At 54.3% G+C, this 17,830-nt stretch overlaps 3 protein-coding genes and 1 long non-coding RNA gene across 6 annotated transcripts in view; 3 read left to right on the top strand and 1 right to left on the bottom strand.

Annotated features, from left to right (window-relative positions):
* LOC132542047 (uncharacterized) overlaps nucleotides 1–17,830 on the bottom strand; it is a 111,537-nt gene that overhangs the window by 30,325 nt on the left and 63,382 nt on the right. The gene's annotated exons all lie outside the window — the stretch shown is intronic.
* On the top strand, nucleotides 1,227–3,387 carry GABARAP (GABA type A receptor-associated protein). The gene is made up of 4 exons (XM_007521805.3): nucleotides 1,227–1,461; nucleotides 1,963–2,041; nucleotides 2,177–2,295; nucleotides 2,909–3,387. Exons 1-4 carry the CDS (start codon nucleotides 1,372–1,374, stop codon nucleotides 2,987–2,989), a joined length of 369 nt encoding a protein of 122 aa, XP_007521867.1. The 5' UTR covers nucleotides 1,227–1,371; the 3' UTR covers nucleotides 2,990–3,387.
* PHF23 (PHD finger protein 23) lies at nucleotides 4,366–8,604 on the top strand. Of its 2 annotated transcripts, none has more exons than XM_007521787.2 (5): nucleotides 4,366–4,599; nucleotides 6,011–6,042; nucleotides 6,183–6,275; nucleotides 6,941–7,775; nucleotides 7,878–8,604. In XM_007521787.2, the coding sequence occupies exons 1-5, from the start codon at nucleotides 4,566–4,568 to the stop codon at nucleotides 8,090–8,092; spliced, it is 1,209 nt and encodes a 402-aa protein (XP_007521849.2). In that variant the 5' UTR covers nucleotides 4,366–4,565; the 3' UTR covers nucleotides 8,093–8,604. The 2 variants fall into 2 exon arrangements, with proteins under 2 accessions (XP_007521849.2, XP_060060259.1); XM_060204276.1 differs by lacking the exon at nucleotides 4,366–4,599 and adding an exon at nucleotides 5,331–5,490.
* On the top strand, nucleotides 9,025–17,822 carry DVL2 (dishevelled segment polarity protein 2). 2 transcript variants are annotated; one of them, XM_007521770.3, is made up of 15 exons: nucleotides 9,025–9,498; nucleotides 11,670–11,739; nucleotides 11,999–12,144; nucleotides 12,241–12,350; nucleotides 12,994–13,129; nucleotides 13,258–13,348; nucleotides 13,479–13,548; nucleotides 13,663–13,802; nucleotides 13,893–13,969; nucleotides 14,552–14,619; nucleotides 14,797–14,925; nucleotides 15,340–15,471; nucleotides 15,572–15,751; nucleotides 16,453–16,671; nucleotides 16,804–17,822. In XM_007521770.3, exons 1-15 carry the CDS (start codon nucleotides 9,305–9,307, stop codon nucleotides 17,247–17,249), a joined length of 2,208 nt encoding a protein of 735 aa, XP_007521832.1. In that variant the 5' UTR covers nucleotides 9,025–9,304; the 3' UTR covers nucleotides 17,250–17,822. The 2 variants fall into 2 exon arrangements, with proteins under 2 accessions (XP_007521832.1, XP_060060258.1); XM_060204275.1 differs by having other exon boundaries at nucleotides 9,085–9,498; nucleotides 12,241–12,338.

Below are 17,830 nucleotides of genomic sequence, written 5' to 3'. Positions count from 1 at the left end.
TTTGATTTTTTTCTTTTTTTTAAAAAACTCTTGTACAAAACTGATCTAATTCTTCACTCCAAGGGCTGGGCTGTGGGTGGGAATCTGGGATTTTGGGCCACTGAGTTTTCCCAAAAAACTTGTCTCCCCCCTACTTTTCCCCCCCTCTTTGCCCTTATAGATTCCGTCAGACTTGTAATCAACTTTCTCTTCCTCTTTCTCCTTTTTTCTTTCCTCTTTTAATCCATGCATTATACCTTTAAAACCAAAACTGCCCTAGGTCCTTCTCTGGGTGTTGGGAAATGGAGGGAGGAAGGGTCTTTGTGCGTATCCACCCTGACAGCGTCCTTAGGCAGAGGCTGTTGGGTCCTTGAGTTCAAAGGTGGTGTTGACTTTGCGAGGTGGAGCTGTGAATGTGGAGTCCTACTTTAGTGGACAGGGTCCCTGGTTGGAGAATCAGAGGACAGCTGTTTGCCCTGAGGGAACTAGAGCTTTAAGACAGATACATAGCGGGTGGTGAAACCTGCACACAAGAAGCAGCTGCAGAAGAAAGACCAGCCTTTGCTTGCACTTCCGCCCCGGCTCCCTGCCTTGGGCCAGCCTACCGCCGCCCTGCCCCCCCCCCCCCAGCCGGCTCTACTTCCAAGCACCCGCCACGTGATGCTCCGCCCTTCTCTGTGATCACATGATCACTGCTGCAAACACTAGTGTTCTTCCGCGTTGACGTAGTCCTTACATATCCTTACATATCGGGCCTCCTTTCCAGCTCCCCATTGCTCCACTCATTGTTGGAACCTAAGCTTTCCTCTGTATGTCACCGAATAGATATTTCACTCCTGCTCGTTGATTTCTGGAGACCAGCTTCTCTAGCTGGGCACTATTTTGTTTTGGTGTCAACGGCCGCCTTCAGCGTACTGACGAGTTTCGTGAATAGCTATCCTTGCAATTATCGCTGTTATTTTTCCCTCTACAATTCCTGAAAATAGCTTTTTAAAACCCAAGTCTCGACGTATAATTGCCATCTCTTCCCCTCTTTTATGCCTGGTTCCGCGTGGGGAAAGTCGGGGAACGGGTATTCAGTTATTTTCCATGATAGAGAAAGCCAATCACCTTGACTACGTCATCTACGTAGCTCACAACTTGATTCCAAAGTGATTACGCGGATGGCGTGACGGAGGGGGGCGGTCACTAGTTGGCGCTACGCTAGCAGCGTAATGTAGCAGGTGGGGCGGCTCCCGTTGGTCGGCCGCAGGGTTGGTGAATAGGGAAGTGCCGCAAACCTCGGAATCGCTCCGCTGAATCGCCTGTGCGTCGCCGCCGCCCCCTGTCCCGGCCCCCCTCCCCCAGCCGGGTTCCCTCAGCCCAGCCCGGTCCAGCCCGGTTCCCGGGAGGATGAAGTTCGTGTATAAAGAGGAGCATCCGTTCGAGAAGCGCCGCTCTGAAGGCGAGAAGATCCGAAAGAAATATCCGGACCGGGTCCCGGTGAGGACAGCTTGGGGCGCTGGCACTGACGCCGCAGCCTGGCTTGGGTCTGGGTCGGGCAGCGTGGGCATCAGGCTGTGCAGGCTCAGAGGAACCTGACAGCGCTGTCCCTTGGCGGCGGTGAGAGGAGAAGGGTAGCGGGCGAGGGGGTACTGGGTGGGCGAGGAAAGCCCTGGGGATCGCGTGGGAGTCCATAGGGAGTTTGACAGAGCTTCATAAAGTCGTCCTTCCAGCTACCGAGGTGCTGGAGATTGAGGCTCCAAGCACCCCAGATAGGTCGCTTCAGTGTGGTTAAGGTAGGCGCTTGTTATGACACCCTGCGCCGGGACCCTGGTTGCTCAGGAGAATTTGAGTGGGGTCAGGATAGCAGGACCACGTCGACTGTGCAGAGAGAGACAAAAAGACGCGTAGGTTTGGGCACTGGACATATTGTTTTGAGTTCTTGACAGGTGGGTCTGTATACATAATGTCTCCCTTCTTCCTCCCCCCCCCCCCCGTAAGGTGATAGTAGAGAAGGCCCCCAAAGCTCGGATAGGAGACCTGGATAAAAAGAAATACCTGGTGCCTTCTGATCTCACAGGTGGGAACCCGACCAAACCAGCCAGATTTGCTTTCTGTGGGTGGGAGTGCGATCTCTGGGAGGAAGCTCCATGTCGCAGTTCTTTTGCGACCATTTGTGGCCTTGTGACTTCATTATGCCTTGTGTTTCTGGCAGTTGGTCAGTTTTACTTCTTGATCCGGAAGCGAATTCATCTCCGAGCTGAGGATGCCTTGTTTTTCTTTGTCAACAATGTCATTCCACCCACTAGTGCTACAATGGGTCAACTATACCAGGTATGATGACTGGGAAGTGTAGTGGAGGCTTTGGAGAGAGTTGGAGGGGAATTAAGAGTAAGACAGTTTTATGTTAGTGTTCTTGGAGTAGCTAGCTGGCTTAGTTTTTTGTTTTGTTTGCCTCAGACACGAGAGTCTTTTTGCATAGCCATTATGCTATCTACCTGCTTATTTACCTATTTACCTCTTAATTTTATCTTTAATCTTAAAGTTTCAGAGAGCTGGGTTGAGGTTTCCATAAAGGCAGTGGGGGTAGAGAGATAAGAAGTAGGTTGTGGGGGAAGGGGTAGATCACATAATGGTTATGCAAAGAGAATGTCATGCCTGAGGGTCCAAAAGTCCCAGGCAGTTGTGAGCTGGAGCAACTGTTTTGGTCTGAACTCTTTCTTCTCAGTCTGTTCCCCAGTCTCCTGCCAAGGCAGCAGAGAGCAGTTTGAGATCTTTTTTTGTCTAGAGATGAAGCAGCTCAGACCTGGAGCCAGTAAAGAAGAGAGTCAAAGTACTGCTTTGGGGAATCAAAAATAATGTTTTTAATAATGTGTCTCAGTATTGTGTGTTTCAATTATTTACTGTCTGTGAGCCTGAACACCATCATCTTCTGCTTCCACCCCAGGAACACCACGAAGAAGACTTCTTTCTATACATTGCCTACAGTGATGAAAGTGTCTATGGTCTGAGAAGCTGCTGCCCCTGAGGTGGGGGGGGGGTTTTTTCCCATTCTATAAAGAGCTGTGCCCCACCCCCACCTGCTCCTCCTCTTTCAGGCTCAAAAACCACCTCCCTTCTTCAGGATCTTCACTTCCTAACGTTTGAGACTCTCTCTTCAGCTCCTCTTAGCAGGATTAATGGGAGAGTTCATCTCTCCTTACCTCTTTTCACCTTTCTCTATCACTGTCCCCACTCTACTTTAGATTGTCAGTCTCTGTCACATCGTCATTGTTTTGGTTTCTGTTCCCCTTCTAACTGCCCAAGGGGCTCAGAACTCCAACAATCCCTTTCACTACCTTCTTTTTGGGAGGTCCATGGAAGGGACTGAAATTGTGGAGGGGAAGGCAGGAGACACATCAATAAAGAGGAAACCACCAAGCTGAACTGGATTTTACTTTGTGTTGCTTCCCTCCCTGTCCCCCCCCTTCGGTTTTCAGTGGTATGGAAATAAATAGGAGGCTAGAAGGAAAGTAACATTCCCCCATAAGTAGCGTGCTTTGTTGTGATAGATGGCCCATATGCATAGTGGGGCCTGATGCTTTTCCTATGGGTTTCTGTGGAGGAAGTTTGAAAGCCTCTTCTTTGCTCACTTATTTTAAAAAAAAAAATTGTTAATACGAGCAAGAACCAAAGCATCAGTCTGGCATACGCGATACCAGGGGATCAGACTCGGGACCCCGCACCTTTAATGTCCAAGCTGTCGCTGCCAACACCTCCTGACCTGGAAAATACCTGTTTTAGATAAACACGTCCAAGTTTATCATAACCGCTTCTATTAAGCGAACTTAGTTATATGACAGCAGGTTAAAAGTACCCCGTCCTGTGCTACTTGGGCAGACTTTGTGCTGTGCGGGCGTATGGGGTCCACTGGCGTTGAATGCTGGAGGAAGACCGGGAGGAGGCAGCCATTATCGCCTCGGGAACTTCATCTCCCAGCATCACTTCTCCGTCTGACCGGAAGCGAAGCGGTTCCTCCTACCCCCCGCCCCGCTCCCCTTCAGCGGCCCAACGCTGAGTACGGTGGCCGAAGAGTTCTAATCCCTTCTTCCCCTTCTTAGCCCCGCCCAGCCTACATTTCCCAGGAGTCTGAGCGCTCTCTTCTACACTTCTGCTTCGTCTCTCCGCCACTCCCCGGGGGCGGGAGCGGCTTAGTGCGCCTGCGCACATCTGTGGCTTGCTGGGAAACGAAGTCCCGTCCGCTTATGCAGTTCTCTTTCCGCTGTCTTCAGGCGGACTACAAGTCCCCTGACGCCTTGCGCATGGGCGCCCGCGAAGGGCGGGGGAGAGAAGGGGAGGGAGGGAGGGAGGAGAGAGAGGAGGAGGAGGAGGAGGAGGAGGAGGAGGGAGCAGGCGGCCGGCGGAGCGGGGGGAGGGGGCCCGGTCCGGGAGTGCGGGAGCCTGTGGTAGGAGGTGGCAGCAGCGACTAGCGGACTTGAGTCACCACCCGGCCGAGGCAGACACCTCAGTGGGAAGAGCCAGTAGGAGCACCGAGCACCGGAGGCGGCACCGGGATTCCCGGCTCAGGGGAGGGGGGCGCGGGACCGAGAGGAGGGGAGGGGGCGATGCTGGAAGCCATGGCGGAGCCCAGTCCCGAAGGTGAGCTCCTGACCGACACAGAGCGCTGAGCCGCCGGGGGTGGGGGCCGGAGGCGGAATCAATTGGCAAACTTGGAGGTCGAGCCCCGGAGCCCGGTGGGGGAGCGCGAGGAGGGGTCGGGGGGCCGGGCCGGGAGGTGGGAGACCCCGAGTTGGGAGGCCCCGGAGGAGGAAGAGTGAGGCCGGGCGGGGGGCAGTTGGCGGCCGGCCGCGGTGTGTGGGGAGGGTGGGGGGTGGGGGCCGCGAAGCCGGGACTCCGGGGGCTCGGGGCCGAAAGGCCCGGCGGCAGGCGGGGGGCCCGGAGCCGGGCGCAGGGGGAGCCGGGGCCGCAGAGTTGCGGAGGGAGGATGTGGACGCGGCCGGGCGGGGGAGTTTGTGGCGGTAGCGCCGGAGCTCGGGTAGTTGTCGCCGGGGAGCGCCGGCGACTTGTGGGGGAGCCGGGCTCCGGGTATTGTCTGAGGCGGGGGCCCGGGGCGCGGGGCAGTTGCGGGGGGCGCGGGGGCCGGGTGGTTGTAGGGGCGGCGGGGGGCAAGCCGGCGGGCTGGGGGAGCTGGGCGGCGGGGTCAGAGCCCCGGAGTTGCGAGGGGTGAGGAGGGTGGCGGCGGCCGTCTGTGTGAGGGAGGGAGGGAGGGAGGCGGAGAGAGTAGTTGGCGGGGGGGGGGGGGTGAGGAGTTTGGGACCCGGAGCCCCGCGACTTGGCGGCGAGCACGGGGGACGCAGGGGCAGCGGCGGCCGGAGCGCCGGGATATGGGCCCGGGGGCCCGGCGGGGAGCCCGAGGAGCTCGCGGCGGGGAGGGGCCGAGGCCCCGGATGGGGGCGGAGGGGCGGCGAAATTGTGGGGCGCGCAGCACCGGGGGGGGGGGGGGGCAGGCGGGGCCGCGTCCGGGTCCGGGTGCGAGCGGAGCGGCGTTGGCTGCGTGTGTCTGGGGGGTGGGGGGTGAGGGCGCGCCGGCCTCGTGCTCGTGCCGGAGGGGCCGGAGGGCGGGGAGCGGCTCCGCGTGGTCATCCCGGGGCCGCGGCCGGGCGGCGGCGTGTGAGGTCTCGGCGGCCCGGGGCTGCGGAGGCGGCGGCGGAAAGGGCTGGGGGCCGGCGGCCGGCCGGGCTCCGTCCCGGGAGCGGCGTAGCGGGGTGGGGCGCCCGGGGTCGGTGTGGACGGGTCTGGAGACACCGTGGGGGGCGGGGCGCCAGGCCGGTGCGGGGGAGGGGGCGCTGTGGGGAGGCCCGAGAGGGCGCCGCGCCCAGGCTCCGCCCCTCGGGGACGGGCGGCTCCAGCTCGGTGGGGGGCTGCCGGCCGAGCGGGGGATCCTGCGGGGGGGGGGGGGGGCGCGGTCTCCCACTTGGGACCTCCGAGTTTTAGCGCGGGGTTCCCTGCTGATCAGACTGTTTCCCAAGACTGTCCATTGCTTCCACAGATCCACCTCCGACACTTAAGCCAGAGACTCAGGTAAGATTTCCTTTATCCTTGCAGCAGCCTAGTAGTATTCTAGTTCCCCCACCCCCATTTCCAGAGTCCTCACTCCAGGGACTATCCTTTTGGGAATACTCCTCTGAAACTCCATTTGATACATGTATCCTTCCTTTCAGCCACCAGAGAAGCGTAGGAGAACAATTGAGGATTTCAACAAATTCTGCAGTTTTGTCTTGGCCTATGCTGGTTACATTCCCTCTAGCAAAGAGGTAGGGGCAGGAGAACGACTGGTTTGGGGCACTGTGAAGGGGCTGTGGTGCAGATGTGTTTCACAGATGAAACCTATCAGAATGGTTATGGGGATTGGAAACTGAGGATTCTGGTGCCAAAATTAGTATCCTGGGTGGAGTGGGGACTGTAGAGAACTTGGGCAACAGTGGATGGTCTTGGGTTACTGTTTTTCCCTTTTATTACTTTTTCAAAAGCACTGCTCAGCTCTGATTTACTGTGGTGCTGGGGATTGACTCTTTAGTGCTTCAAACATTACGTCTTTGTATAACCATTGTGCTGGTGCCCTAATCTGTGTTACTGCTAATAGCTGAATGTTTTGGGTTACATTTTGGGAAACTGAAAATGGGAAAAATCAATTTTGCAGAACCAGCTAAAGAAATTAATGGGTTTGTTCTGGGGGATTCAGTGTTGCAACACTCTGAGCAGGGGACAGTGGGAGGGGACCTGGAATTTAGAGCACAGGAAATATAAGGTGCTTAAGAGGAAATGATTAAAAGGGCGGTGATAAATTCTGAGTATAGTTTAATTTGGTGGTTTTAGCAGGACATTTGGGGGTAGAGGTCTTGGTTTTTAAGTTGGGCTTGTAGAGGGGTTTAAAAGGCACTGGGCTCCCTGTTGACCTGAGTCTGTTCCCCCTTCTAAGGAGAGTGACTGGCCAGCTTCCGGTTCCAGCTCTCCATTGCGAGGTGAAAGTGCAGCAGACAGTGATGGCTGGGATTCAGCCCCTTCAGATCTACGAACTATCCAGACGTTTGTTAAAAAGGCAAAGTCTTCTAAAAGAAGGGCTGCGCAAGCAGGTCCCACCCAGCCAGGACCCCCAAGGTCCACTTTCTCACGTCTACAGGCCCCTGACAGTGCCGCCCTGCTTGAGAAGATGAAGCTCAAGGACTCTCTCTTTGATCTAGATGGGCCTAAAATGGCATCTCCACTGTCCCCCACGTCACTGACACACACCTCCCGCCCCCCTACCGCTCTCACCCCAATGCCCCTGTCCCAGGGGGATCTTCCCCAGCCTCGAAAAAAGGACCGCAAGAACCGAAAGTTGGGGCCAGGAGGAGCTGGCTTTGGGGTTCTTCGGAGACCTCGACCAGCTCCTGGGGATGGGGAAAAGAGGTCTCGAATCAAGAAGAGCAAGAAGCGGAAGTTGAAAAAGGCAGATCGGGGGGATAGACTCCCACCTCCTGGTCCTCCTCGGGCACCTCCCAGTGACACAGACTCTGAGGAAGAGGAGGAGGAGGAGGAGGAAGAGGAGGAAGAGGAGGAAGATGACATGGCAGCAATGATGGGAGAAACCCCAACCCCTGTGTTGCCAACACCCCCTGAGGCTCCTAGGCCCCCCGTCACAGTGCACCCTGAAGGAGCTCCTACTGACAGTGAAAGCAAGGAGGTGGGCAGCACAGAAACAAGCCAAGATGGAGATGCCAGCTCCAGTGAAGGCGAGATGCGGGTCATGGATGAGGACATCATGGTAGAATCAGGTAAGGTGTTTGGGTTGCCCACGGGCATTGGGCTGATGGGTTTGGGGCACTTGGAGTCCAGAGAGCTCAGAGAAAACACCAAGCAAACCTTTCTTTCCCCAGGTGATGACTCGTGGGATTTGATCACATGTTACTGCCGAAAGCCGTTTGCAGGACGGCCCATGATTGAGTGCAGCCTCTGTGGGACGTGGATCCATCTCTCCTGTGCTAAGATTAAGAAGACTAATGTCCCTGACTTCTTTTACTGTCAGAAATGCAAGGAACTGCGGCCAGAAGCACGGCGGTTAGGGGGGCTTCCTAAATCTGGAGAACCTTGACGTCTCTAGGCTGGAACTTCCAAATGGCAACATGACTTGGGAATTGAGCCTCCAGGTCCTCGGTCTATACCCTGGAGCTTGGATAGTGTCTCATTTTAAGGCAGAAATTCCCAAGGGAGACTTGTTTGAAAATGAGTGTCTCATGTTTCTATCCTACTCTCCCCACCCTGTGGACTTGAACTTGGGCCCATCACGTGTCCACTGTCCCTCGGGTCTCCTCCAGTTTTTCGACCTGGGCTGGAATGGGATGTAATGGGACAGATGTCTATAAAAACTCTAGTGTAAATATAGCACTCCCCTCCCTAATCTTTTCTTCTATCTCCCCATTTATTCGACACCAGTTGTATTTTTAATTTGGGGGCTTCCCCTTTTGGGCATGGCAGCCCAGAGGTGGAGTACCAACTGGCTGAAGAAGGAAAACAGGTGAAATCCGCTCACCTCTTGTTTTTAATATTAGCCAGCAGTTTGTACAGACAGCCTGCGTGTTGTAAATAAAGAAGAGTGGGCTCTTTTGTGTTTATAAACCTCACTGACTGCTTGGGAGGGAGGCTTTGGGAAAGCTGGTGAAAAATTGTTCTAAAGCCAGTTTGAGAGACAAACCCACCTCAAAAGTTGAAAATGAAACGCACCCGGCTGCCCTTGTCCCACCAACCTGTGTTTCCAGTTCCCCCCTTTACCCCCAGACCGGGACCCAGACCCTCCCAAGCTGCTGGGATGTCGGGAGCTGCTGGGATGTCCCCGGGGGCAGCGGCCTAAGCCCGGGCATTCAGGAGAGCGGGTGGGGACAGTCGGAGGCGGGGCCGTTGAGGGTAGGGAGGCCGTTGCCGAAAGGTATCACGTGGTGTGGTGATGGGTGGGGCCTCTGGCGTCACGTGGCCTGGATCTGGTCACGTGGTGGGGCGTTCCGGGGAGCGCGGGATGGGTCTGCTTGGGTCACGTGGCATGGGAAGGGGTGGGCGGGGCACTCGCGACGTTGGCGGCGGTGGCTCACGGTGGTGGCGGCAGTGTCTGGATTGGGGTCTTACTGTACCACCGCGGTCCTGTCCCGGTGCCGTCCCCCGCGGATTCGTGCCTTCTTGCCCACTGCACCTCCCTAGCAACGGGTCGGACTCGTAGGCGCCCGCGCGTTGGTGTGCAGGTGTGCGCAGGCGCGGCAGGGGCGACTAGCCCAGTTGGGTGGGCGGCGGAGCCTGGGAGCGCGCGGGCGAGACCATGGCGGGCAGCAACGCGGGGGGCGGGGGCGCCGGGGAGACGAAGGTGATCTACCACCTGGATGAAGAAGAGACTCCCTACCTGGTCAAGATCCCTGTGCCCGCTGAGCGCATCACCCTGGGCGATTTCAAGAGCGTTCTGCAACGGCCCGCGGGCGCTAAGTACTTCTTCAAGTCTATGGATCAGGATTTTGGGTGAGCGTGAGGCCTATTCTGGGGCGATCGGGGGCTCTGCTGAAGTGGATTGGGCAGCCTTGAGGGCCACACGACCACCCTGGGCCATGCTGGAATTTGACGGGTTATAACGAGGCGAGTTGCACTTTGCTGGTGTAAATTGGCTCTATGAGGACGGGCAGGGTTATGCTTGACCGGATTAAGACTCGTATTGCTAAAGCAGGCAGGCTGGGCTGTGCTGAACCCGAGTGGAGAGGATTATGCGAGACTGGGCTGGAATGAGGCACTGGATTATTTGGTTGTGTTCTATACTGTGCCGAGGCAGATCGGCCTGGCAGTTTGGTGCATCCTCAACAGGCCTCTGGAGCGCACTTTAAACAATGTAGGGGCGTTGTGGAATCTCCTGATGTCGACTGGAACATATTGGGGCAGTTTGGATCATTCTGATTTATGCTATGGGCAGGCAGGATTGCTTGGGAACGTTTTAGTCTGTTAATCTGAAGAGTTCTTTATTAGGTTGTTCGGGGTTGCTCTGACGTACATTAGGCTATTCTGGAGAAATGGACCGTTTTGGTTTCTGCTTGGATGTATTGGTTTCCATTCGTGTCTGGTTTTTATTGGGGCGCTCAATGTTCTTGAATAGGCAGGGCTGCTGGAGCCGATGCTAGTACAGACAGCTTTATTGGGGATATTCTGGTCTATTTTGGTGAGACGTGTGTGTGTGTGTGTGTGTGTGTGTGTGTGTGTGTGTGTGTGTGTTTGTGTCATTCTAGGCTGTGCTAGAATTGGGCTGCCCTGGGGGTAATTTGGGATGTTCTGGGCTAGACTAACACTAAATAATGCAGAGTAAGCCCCCCCCCCTTTTTTTTTAAAAATAGCCTTTAGAATAGAGCCCTTGATTCTTAACCCAGCTCTTGAAGGCTGGGGTAGACTGGCTTAGCTTGGGTTCTAAGAGAGCTGAGCCGAATGAGATGCGTCTAGAAAACCTGTTGCACGTTGGGAAAGTAGTTGTTTATAAATGTTATTTTAAACTGTTGGAGGCGGGGAGGGGGGATTGACTGAACTATAGAGCATCGTTCTGGCACGTGATTCCAGGGAAAGAACTGGGACCTCATGCTTAAGTGTCTGATGTTGTGTCCACTGTATCACCTCGTGGGCTGAGGGAAAGTAGTACTTTCTTGGGTATTACCTTAGTTACCTTGGATTTAAGTTCTGTTTGTCTGCTGTTGGGGAATTAGTTTCAATTTTTGTGCCATGGTCTCATCTGTGAAGTGGAGATAATCAGTAAAATTCCTAATACAGGTCTGCCACACACAGTACGTTCTTGGTGAATAGGAATTGTCATTGTTGGTATTGGGGTTCTCTAGTCCAAAAACTAAGTTATGGTGGTACAAATTAAAATAACTTGGCAAGTTAAAATAGGCTGTGCTGGGGAGAATGATGCATTATGCTGAGAGAGATGGGTAATGACCGAGCTGCTTTGTCTGTTGGATGGCAAATGAGATTAAGTTTGTATAGTGCTTCTGCAAAAGACTTTCAGACGTGAGCCACCAGAGGTTCCAGGTTCAATCCTTGGCACCACCATAAGCCAGAGCTGAGCAGCATTCTGATTAAAAAAAAAAAAAGCATGTAAGTGGACTCACAATACCATATTAGACTAACATGTAAATCGACAGGGTATGCTAACTTGGGGTGGGTGTGAATGTGAGTCAGTTCAGGACTGAGTGTCTCGTAGTTTGTATGTTTATTTCTTTAGTAAACATGTTCTTAACACCTGCAAATGTCAGGTACTCTGCTGTGTGACTGGGGCATGATGGTGAGCAGAGTAGGCATTATAGAGTTAGTTCATCTGTTGGTTGAGAGGCTGGGGCAAGTACCTGGGACTTTGGGGCCTATTAGGGAGATTAGATTACTTAAAGCTGTGCTCACTAGATGGTATAGTGAGCACCTGGGCTAGCCTTAGGGACAGAAGTTTGAATCAGACTAAGATGTCTTTGGGGCAGCATTGAGCCCCTAGGGATGAACTAGGAAGAAAACGTGAAAAAAGGAAACGGAGTTGAGTTTGGATAATTTTTTTTTTTTTTTTTAAGGTATAAGACAAATGGACTTGGACAGGGAGGGAGAAACTTTGAATGGGTGTGTAGGGTGGGCACTGATCTAGTCTCACTGACCTTTAGCTCATCTCTCGGCAGGGTGGTGAAAGAAGAAATTTCAGATGACAATGCTCGCCTTCCCTGCTTCAACGGAAGGGTGGTATCCTGGGTAAGGGGCCCTGGCTCTGCGGGCCTAGTCCCTCCTGCATTACCAAGTTCCTCTAAGCCTCAGTGTGGTCTGTCATGACTTTTTGCCTCCTTAGCTATTTTAGAGAACCAGCTGGAGCCCCTCAGCTTTGTTCTTCTGGACCCTCTTTTTGTACTTCTGTTTAGACTTTCTCAGTTTCCCATTCTAGCTGTTTTCCTTAGTCTCATCTCATACGTCTCATTTGCCTTGAGCTGTTTCTTTGCCATTTGCGTTTTTCTAGCTGGTGTCATCAGATAACTCCCAACCTGAGATGGCTTCTGCAGCTCATGAACCCCGGACAGAACTGGTACCACCACCCCCACCATTACCTCCTCTGCCGCCAGAGAGAACTAGTGGTATTGGGGACTCCAGGCCACCGTCTTTCCAGTAAGTCCTTGAAATTCTTAAGTTGAGGGAAGGAAAGCCAAAAGATTTGGAATCCTCTTCCATTGACTCAGTTGGAAACGATCTTTGTCCATCTAGCCCTAATGTGTCCAGCAGTCGTGAAAATCTGGAACCTGAAACAGAAACAGAGTCAGTAGTGTCTCTGAGGCGGGAGCGGCCTCGCAGGAGAGACAGCAGTGAGCATGGCGGTGAGGGGGGCTTGCCCTGAAGCTGGGTATACTGGGGGCGGGGCGGGGGTTGGACTGAACCTGTACCTTACTGAGGGTAAGAATCGAGGCTGAAGAGATAGCATTTTGTGTGGGGGGAGGGACAGGCGGTGGCACTCCTGGTTAAGTGCTCACATTACTGTGTGCAGAGATGCAGGTTCAAGCCCCTGGTCCCCACCTGCAAAGGGAAAGTTTCACAGGTGGTGAAGCAGGGCTGCAGGTGTCTCCTCCTCTCACCTCTAGCTTCCTTCCCTTCTCAATTTCTCTCTGTCTCTATCCAATAACAATAAATGTTTTTTTAAAAGTTCTCATATTAAAAAGAGATCATAGTGGTTATGCAAAAAGACTTTCATGACTTAGGCTCTGAGCTCTCAGAGTCAAGCCAGACCTGAGCAGTGCCCTGGTGAAAAGTAAGTAAGTGTGTTCCGGGAGGTGGCGGAGTAGATAAATCATTGGACTCTCAAGCGTGAAGTCCTGAGTTCAGTTCCTGGCAGCACATGTACCAGCATGATCATGTCTGGTTCTTTCTCCAATCTTTCTCGTGAATAAATAAATTATTTTAAAAAAATAAGTAAACAAGTAAATACGAAGAGGCTTGTCTCCTCAAGTTCCTGTTTACACTCAGCTGGGGCCCACCGGCCCAGTGGCCCTTCAAGGCTGGAGCGTCACCTGGCTGGGTACGAGAGCTCCTCTACCCTCATGACCAGTGAGCTGGAGAGCACCAGTCTGGGAGACTCGGACGAGGATGACACCATGAGCAGGTATAGCTCTCCTGATCTTTCTCCAGAGAACCAGCCACCTCTTTCCTCTTTGATCCCAGCTGTCTGTCCTTTCTCACGACCTCATAATTACTTCTGCCTGTGAGAGTCCCTCCCCGACTTCTCTCCAGGTTCAGCAGCTCCACAGAACAGAGCAGTGCCTCCCGCCTCCTCAAGCGCCACCGGCGACGGAGGAAACAACGGCCACCCCGCCTGGAGAGGGTGAGGGAGATTCTCCCGGGACACTTGGGCTTTGGAGAAGTTGGAGCCATGGGTTTTGGCTTAGGAGATGCAAAGACACTGACAGTGAGACTCTCAGCCTTTGCCCTGGGTTCTCCTTTTCCCTCCACAGACCTCCTCCTTCAGCAGTGTCACCGACTCCACAATGTCTCTCAACATCATCACAGTCACCCTCAACATGGGTATGGAGGGAGCCAGGAGGTTGGGGAGCTGGCAGGCTGGGAAGAACTTTGTCTTCAGGGATTCTGGGGGTCATATGATCGGGACATTCCCAGTCATGTGGACTTTCTCCACAGAGAAGTACAACTTCCTGGGCATCTCCATTGTGGGCCAAAGCAACGAGCGGGGAGATGGTGGCATCTACATTGGTTCCATCATGAAAGGTGGGGCTGTGGCAGCTGATGGGCGCATTGAGCCAGGAGACATGCTTCTGCAGGTGTGCTGGGGCGGTGCCACTGATGGCGACCCAGGCGGGCTTTCCCAGGCCCTCCTGCCCTGTCTCCGATCCACTTCCTCTCACTTTTAGGTGAATGACATGAACTTTGAGAACATGAGCAATGATGACGCAGTGCGCGTGCTGAGGGACATTGTCCACAAGCCAGGGTGAGTGTCTATGCCTCTCTGGGCCTACATGCCTCTTGTCTCTGCCTTTTCCTTTTGTCTTACAATTTTATGAAGTTGCAATACTTGGCACTCATCAGAAAAGGACACGAGGCCAAGACACGTAAAATGTGGAATCATTCAGAGTGGATAAGTACCGGTACAGTTATTGCCTAGATCATGACATGAAAGATTGCTTTCACAAGCCCTGTCTCCCCCTGCCCCCGCACGCCTCAGTTCTTGTCCCTTCCCTCTCCTGATCTCACTGCCCCACGAGGCTATACACCCTTCTCTAGCTTGTTGTTGTTGTGACTATAACAAAGGGAACCTTAAGTCTCTCGCTGGTAGCCGCACCACCTGTGCATGTGTTCATGAAACGGTTTAGCTTCCCCTATTACTAGATTAGCACTCAGTGGGGCTAGAGAGTGTGAGTTGAAATCATGTTGGTTCTCCACTTTCTCTTGCCCTACCATGTCTGCTCTTCTCTTCTTTCCCTCTCTTTGTCCTCAACCCATTCTCATTCCAGGCTTCCACTCTCATGATGCCTTCCCCCACCTCTGCTTGACTGGCTTCTCTTCCCCACAGCCCCATCGTGCTGACGGTGGCCAAGTGTTGGGATCCCTCTCCCCAGGCCTATTTCACTCTTCCTCGAAGTGAGTGATGCTCAGGACCGACAGCCGAGAGCAGGGAGCTGGGGCAGAACCTCCAGGACATTGGAGATGGGTGGAGAGAGCTGGGGTGGTGTGGGAGCGGGAGCCTGCGTCGGGGAGGGCCAGGACTGGCTTTCTGAGGCTGGGAACTGACCACCTTGATGGCTTTCTCTTTCCCAGATGAGCCCATCCAGCCAATTGACCCCGCTGCCTGGGTCTCACACTCAGCTGCACTGACTGGCACATTCCCAGCCTATCCAGGTTCCTCGTCCATGAGCACCATTACATCGGGGTCCTCTCTGCCTGATGGTGAGCCCCTGTGCTGGCAGCCCATTCTCCCTGGAGGACCTTTCAGTAGTGATGTGGGAGTGGCTTCCATTTCTTTCTCTCTCTTTTTTTTTTTTTTGCCTCCAGGCTTATCACTGGGTCTTGGTGCCTGCACTACAAATCCACTGCCCCTGTTGTCGTTATTGTTACTGTTGCCATTGATGTTGTTTTCGTTGGATAGGACAGAGAGAAATGGAAAGAGGAGGGGAAGACAGAGGGGGAGAGAAAGAGAGACCTTGTGTAGCGGCCCCCCCTGCAGGTGGGGAGCCAGGGGCTGGAACTGGGATCCTTACGCCGCTCGGTGCACTTTGCGCCATGTGTGCTTAACCCGCTGCGCTACCACTCGACCCCCCTCCCCCTTGGCTCCCATTTCTGACTCCTTCTTGTCTCTGTCAGGCTGTGAGGGTCGAAGTCTCTCCATTCATACAGACATGGCTTCTGTGACCAAGGCCATGGCAGCTCCAGAGTCTGGACTGGAAGTTCGGGACCGCATGTGGCTCAAGATCACTATTCCCAATGCCTTTTTGGGTAATACTGGGCCCTTGGCAGGTGGCACAGAAAGGGAACAGGCTAGGTGGGGCGGTGAGGGGGAGAATCTGAGGCCTTTTTCTGTTCTGCGCCATCCCAGGCTCGGATGTGGTTGATTGGCTGTACCACCATGTGGAGGGCTTTCCAGAGCGGCGGGAAGCCCGCAAGTACGCCAGCGGGTTGCTCAAGGCGGGCCTTATCCGGCACACTGTAAACAAGATCACCTTCTCTGAGCAGTGCTACTATGTCTTCGGAGACCTGAGTGGTGGCTGTGAGAGTTGTGAGTACCTCTGTCTTTATCCTGAGAGAGCAACTCAGGCTGCCTTGTGCTGCTTGTCCACCCCTGGACTTCTTAGCCCAGAAACCAGCCAGGGCCACTAGGGGTGGCCAGGCAGTACTTAATGTGCACTGGTCAGGTGGGGACAAGGGAGGTTCCCAGTCAGCCACATTTTCTTGCCAAGCCGTGCCTGGGCGAGGCTGTGTCTGCTGGGTAGTGCCTCTTCCGGAGTTTCCTAAAAGATTGTGGACTTGGGCTGGCGAGACAGCCCGCCTTACTAGTGTGCCCGCTTTGCTATGTGCACAACCCGCGATTTGCGCTCAGCCTCCCCCATACTGGGAGAAGCTTGAGCACTGCTCAGCTCTAGTTTACAGTAGTGCTGGGGATTGAACTTGGGACTTCAGAGCCTCAGACATGGAAGTTTTTTGTGTAACCATTATGCTGTCTCCTCTGCCCTCCCTCTTAACTGAAAGTCCTAACCAGGAGTATTGAAGCCCCTGTGACACACCTCCCCCAGAGCGCATGGGCTGTGTCGATCCTGTGTTCCTGCCCTGTTACAGCAGTGGCAGGTGGGGAACATCCTGTCAGAGGTCCCAGGATTTCTTGTTTAACTGCCACAGTGAATTGATCTGGAGAGACGCTCCTCAGTTTCTCTTAATATTTCAGAGGCCTGGCCTTTGAAAGCACTGTTTCTTGTCTTCTAGACCTGGTCAATCTGTCTCTGAATGATAACGACGGCTCCAGTGGGGCTTCCGACCAGGATACCTTAGCTCCTCTGCCTGGGGCCACCCCTTGGCCCCTGCTGCCCACCTTTCCCTACCAGTACCCAACCCCACACCCATACAGCCCCCAGCCCCCACCCTACCATGAGCTCTCGTCTTATACCTATGGTGGAGGCAGCGCCAGCAGCCAGCACAGTGAGGGTAAGTCCCTGCTAGATACTGACACAACCAGAGCCTGAGGAGGGGGCTGAAGGGGATGCCTGGAAGGAGAAGAGGGGCCGGAGTAGGACCCTGGACTAGGGCTCATTTGCCTCAACCCTTTTCTTCCCATAGGGAGCCGGAGCAGTGGGTCAACACGAAGTGATGGGGGTGCGGGACGCACAGGGAGGCCTGAGGAGCGGGCCCCCGAGTCCAAGTCTGGCAGTGGCAGTGAGTCCGAGCCCTCCAGCCGGGGAGGCAGTATTCGTCGGGGTGGGGAACCTGGCAGTACCAGTGATGGGGGCCCACCACCGTCCAGGGGCTCGTCAGGGGGTCCTCTCAATCTCCGAGCCCACCCAGGGCTCCATCCCTATGGCCCGCCCCCTGGCATGGCCCTCCCTTATAATCCCATGATGGTGGTAATGATGCCCCCACCCCCACCTCCTGTGCCTCCTGTGCAGCCCCCAGGGGCCCCTCCAGTCAGAGACTTGGGCTCTGTGCCCCCAGAGCTGACAGCTAGCCGCCAAAGCTTCCACATGGCCATGGGCAACCCCAGTGAGTTCTTTGTGGATGTCATGTAGAGCCCATACTGGGGCCATGCCAGACCTGTGCCTTTGGCCTGCCCAGCAGTGCTTGGTGCTCCCGTCCTGACTGGATGTCACCAGTCACACGTGCTCATTACTCCTCTGGTGCCTGGGCTCAGTCCTGAGGGCTGTTGCCTGTTGTGAGGCTGTGCCACTGTGACTTACCAGCAGTGCCTGGTTCCTCCCTCTTCCTGCAGGGTGTACAAGGGACCTTTGGTTATTTTTAGCTTTATTTTTTGTAAGCCTTTTGGGGGGGTTGAAATAGGTTTTCCTACATTTTTTTAACTTTTTTTTTTAGTAGACAATTCTTTATATGAAGAATCCCCATCTCCTCGACCCCTTCTTCTAACCTCAAAATGTGACCTCCTAGTCTGTTTGCCCAACCAGCTCTGTCCTGAGTGGGGTGAAGGGTTGACAATGGTACCCTGGGAGGAAGAAGGGGATCAGATACCCTAGACACAGATGAAAGGAAATTGGGTACTTGGTATTTGGGGGCCATGTAGCTGCTTTTGTTACTTTATTTATTTTAGTCACTTGTATAAAACACCAAATAAAGCAATAAGGGCAAAACTCCCACA

The sequence above is a fragment of the Erinaceus europaeus genome, chromosome 12, assembly GCF_950295315.1.
Source record: "Erinaceus europaeus chromosome 12, mEriEur2.1, whole genome shotgun sequence".
Lineage (NCBI taxonomy): Eukaryota > Metazoa > Chordata > Mammalia > Eulipotyphla > Erinaceidae > Erinaceus > Erinaceus europaeus.
Note: the sequence above shows the minus strand (reverse complement) of the source record. Positions and strands in the feature narration are given on the sequence as shown.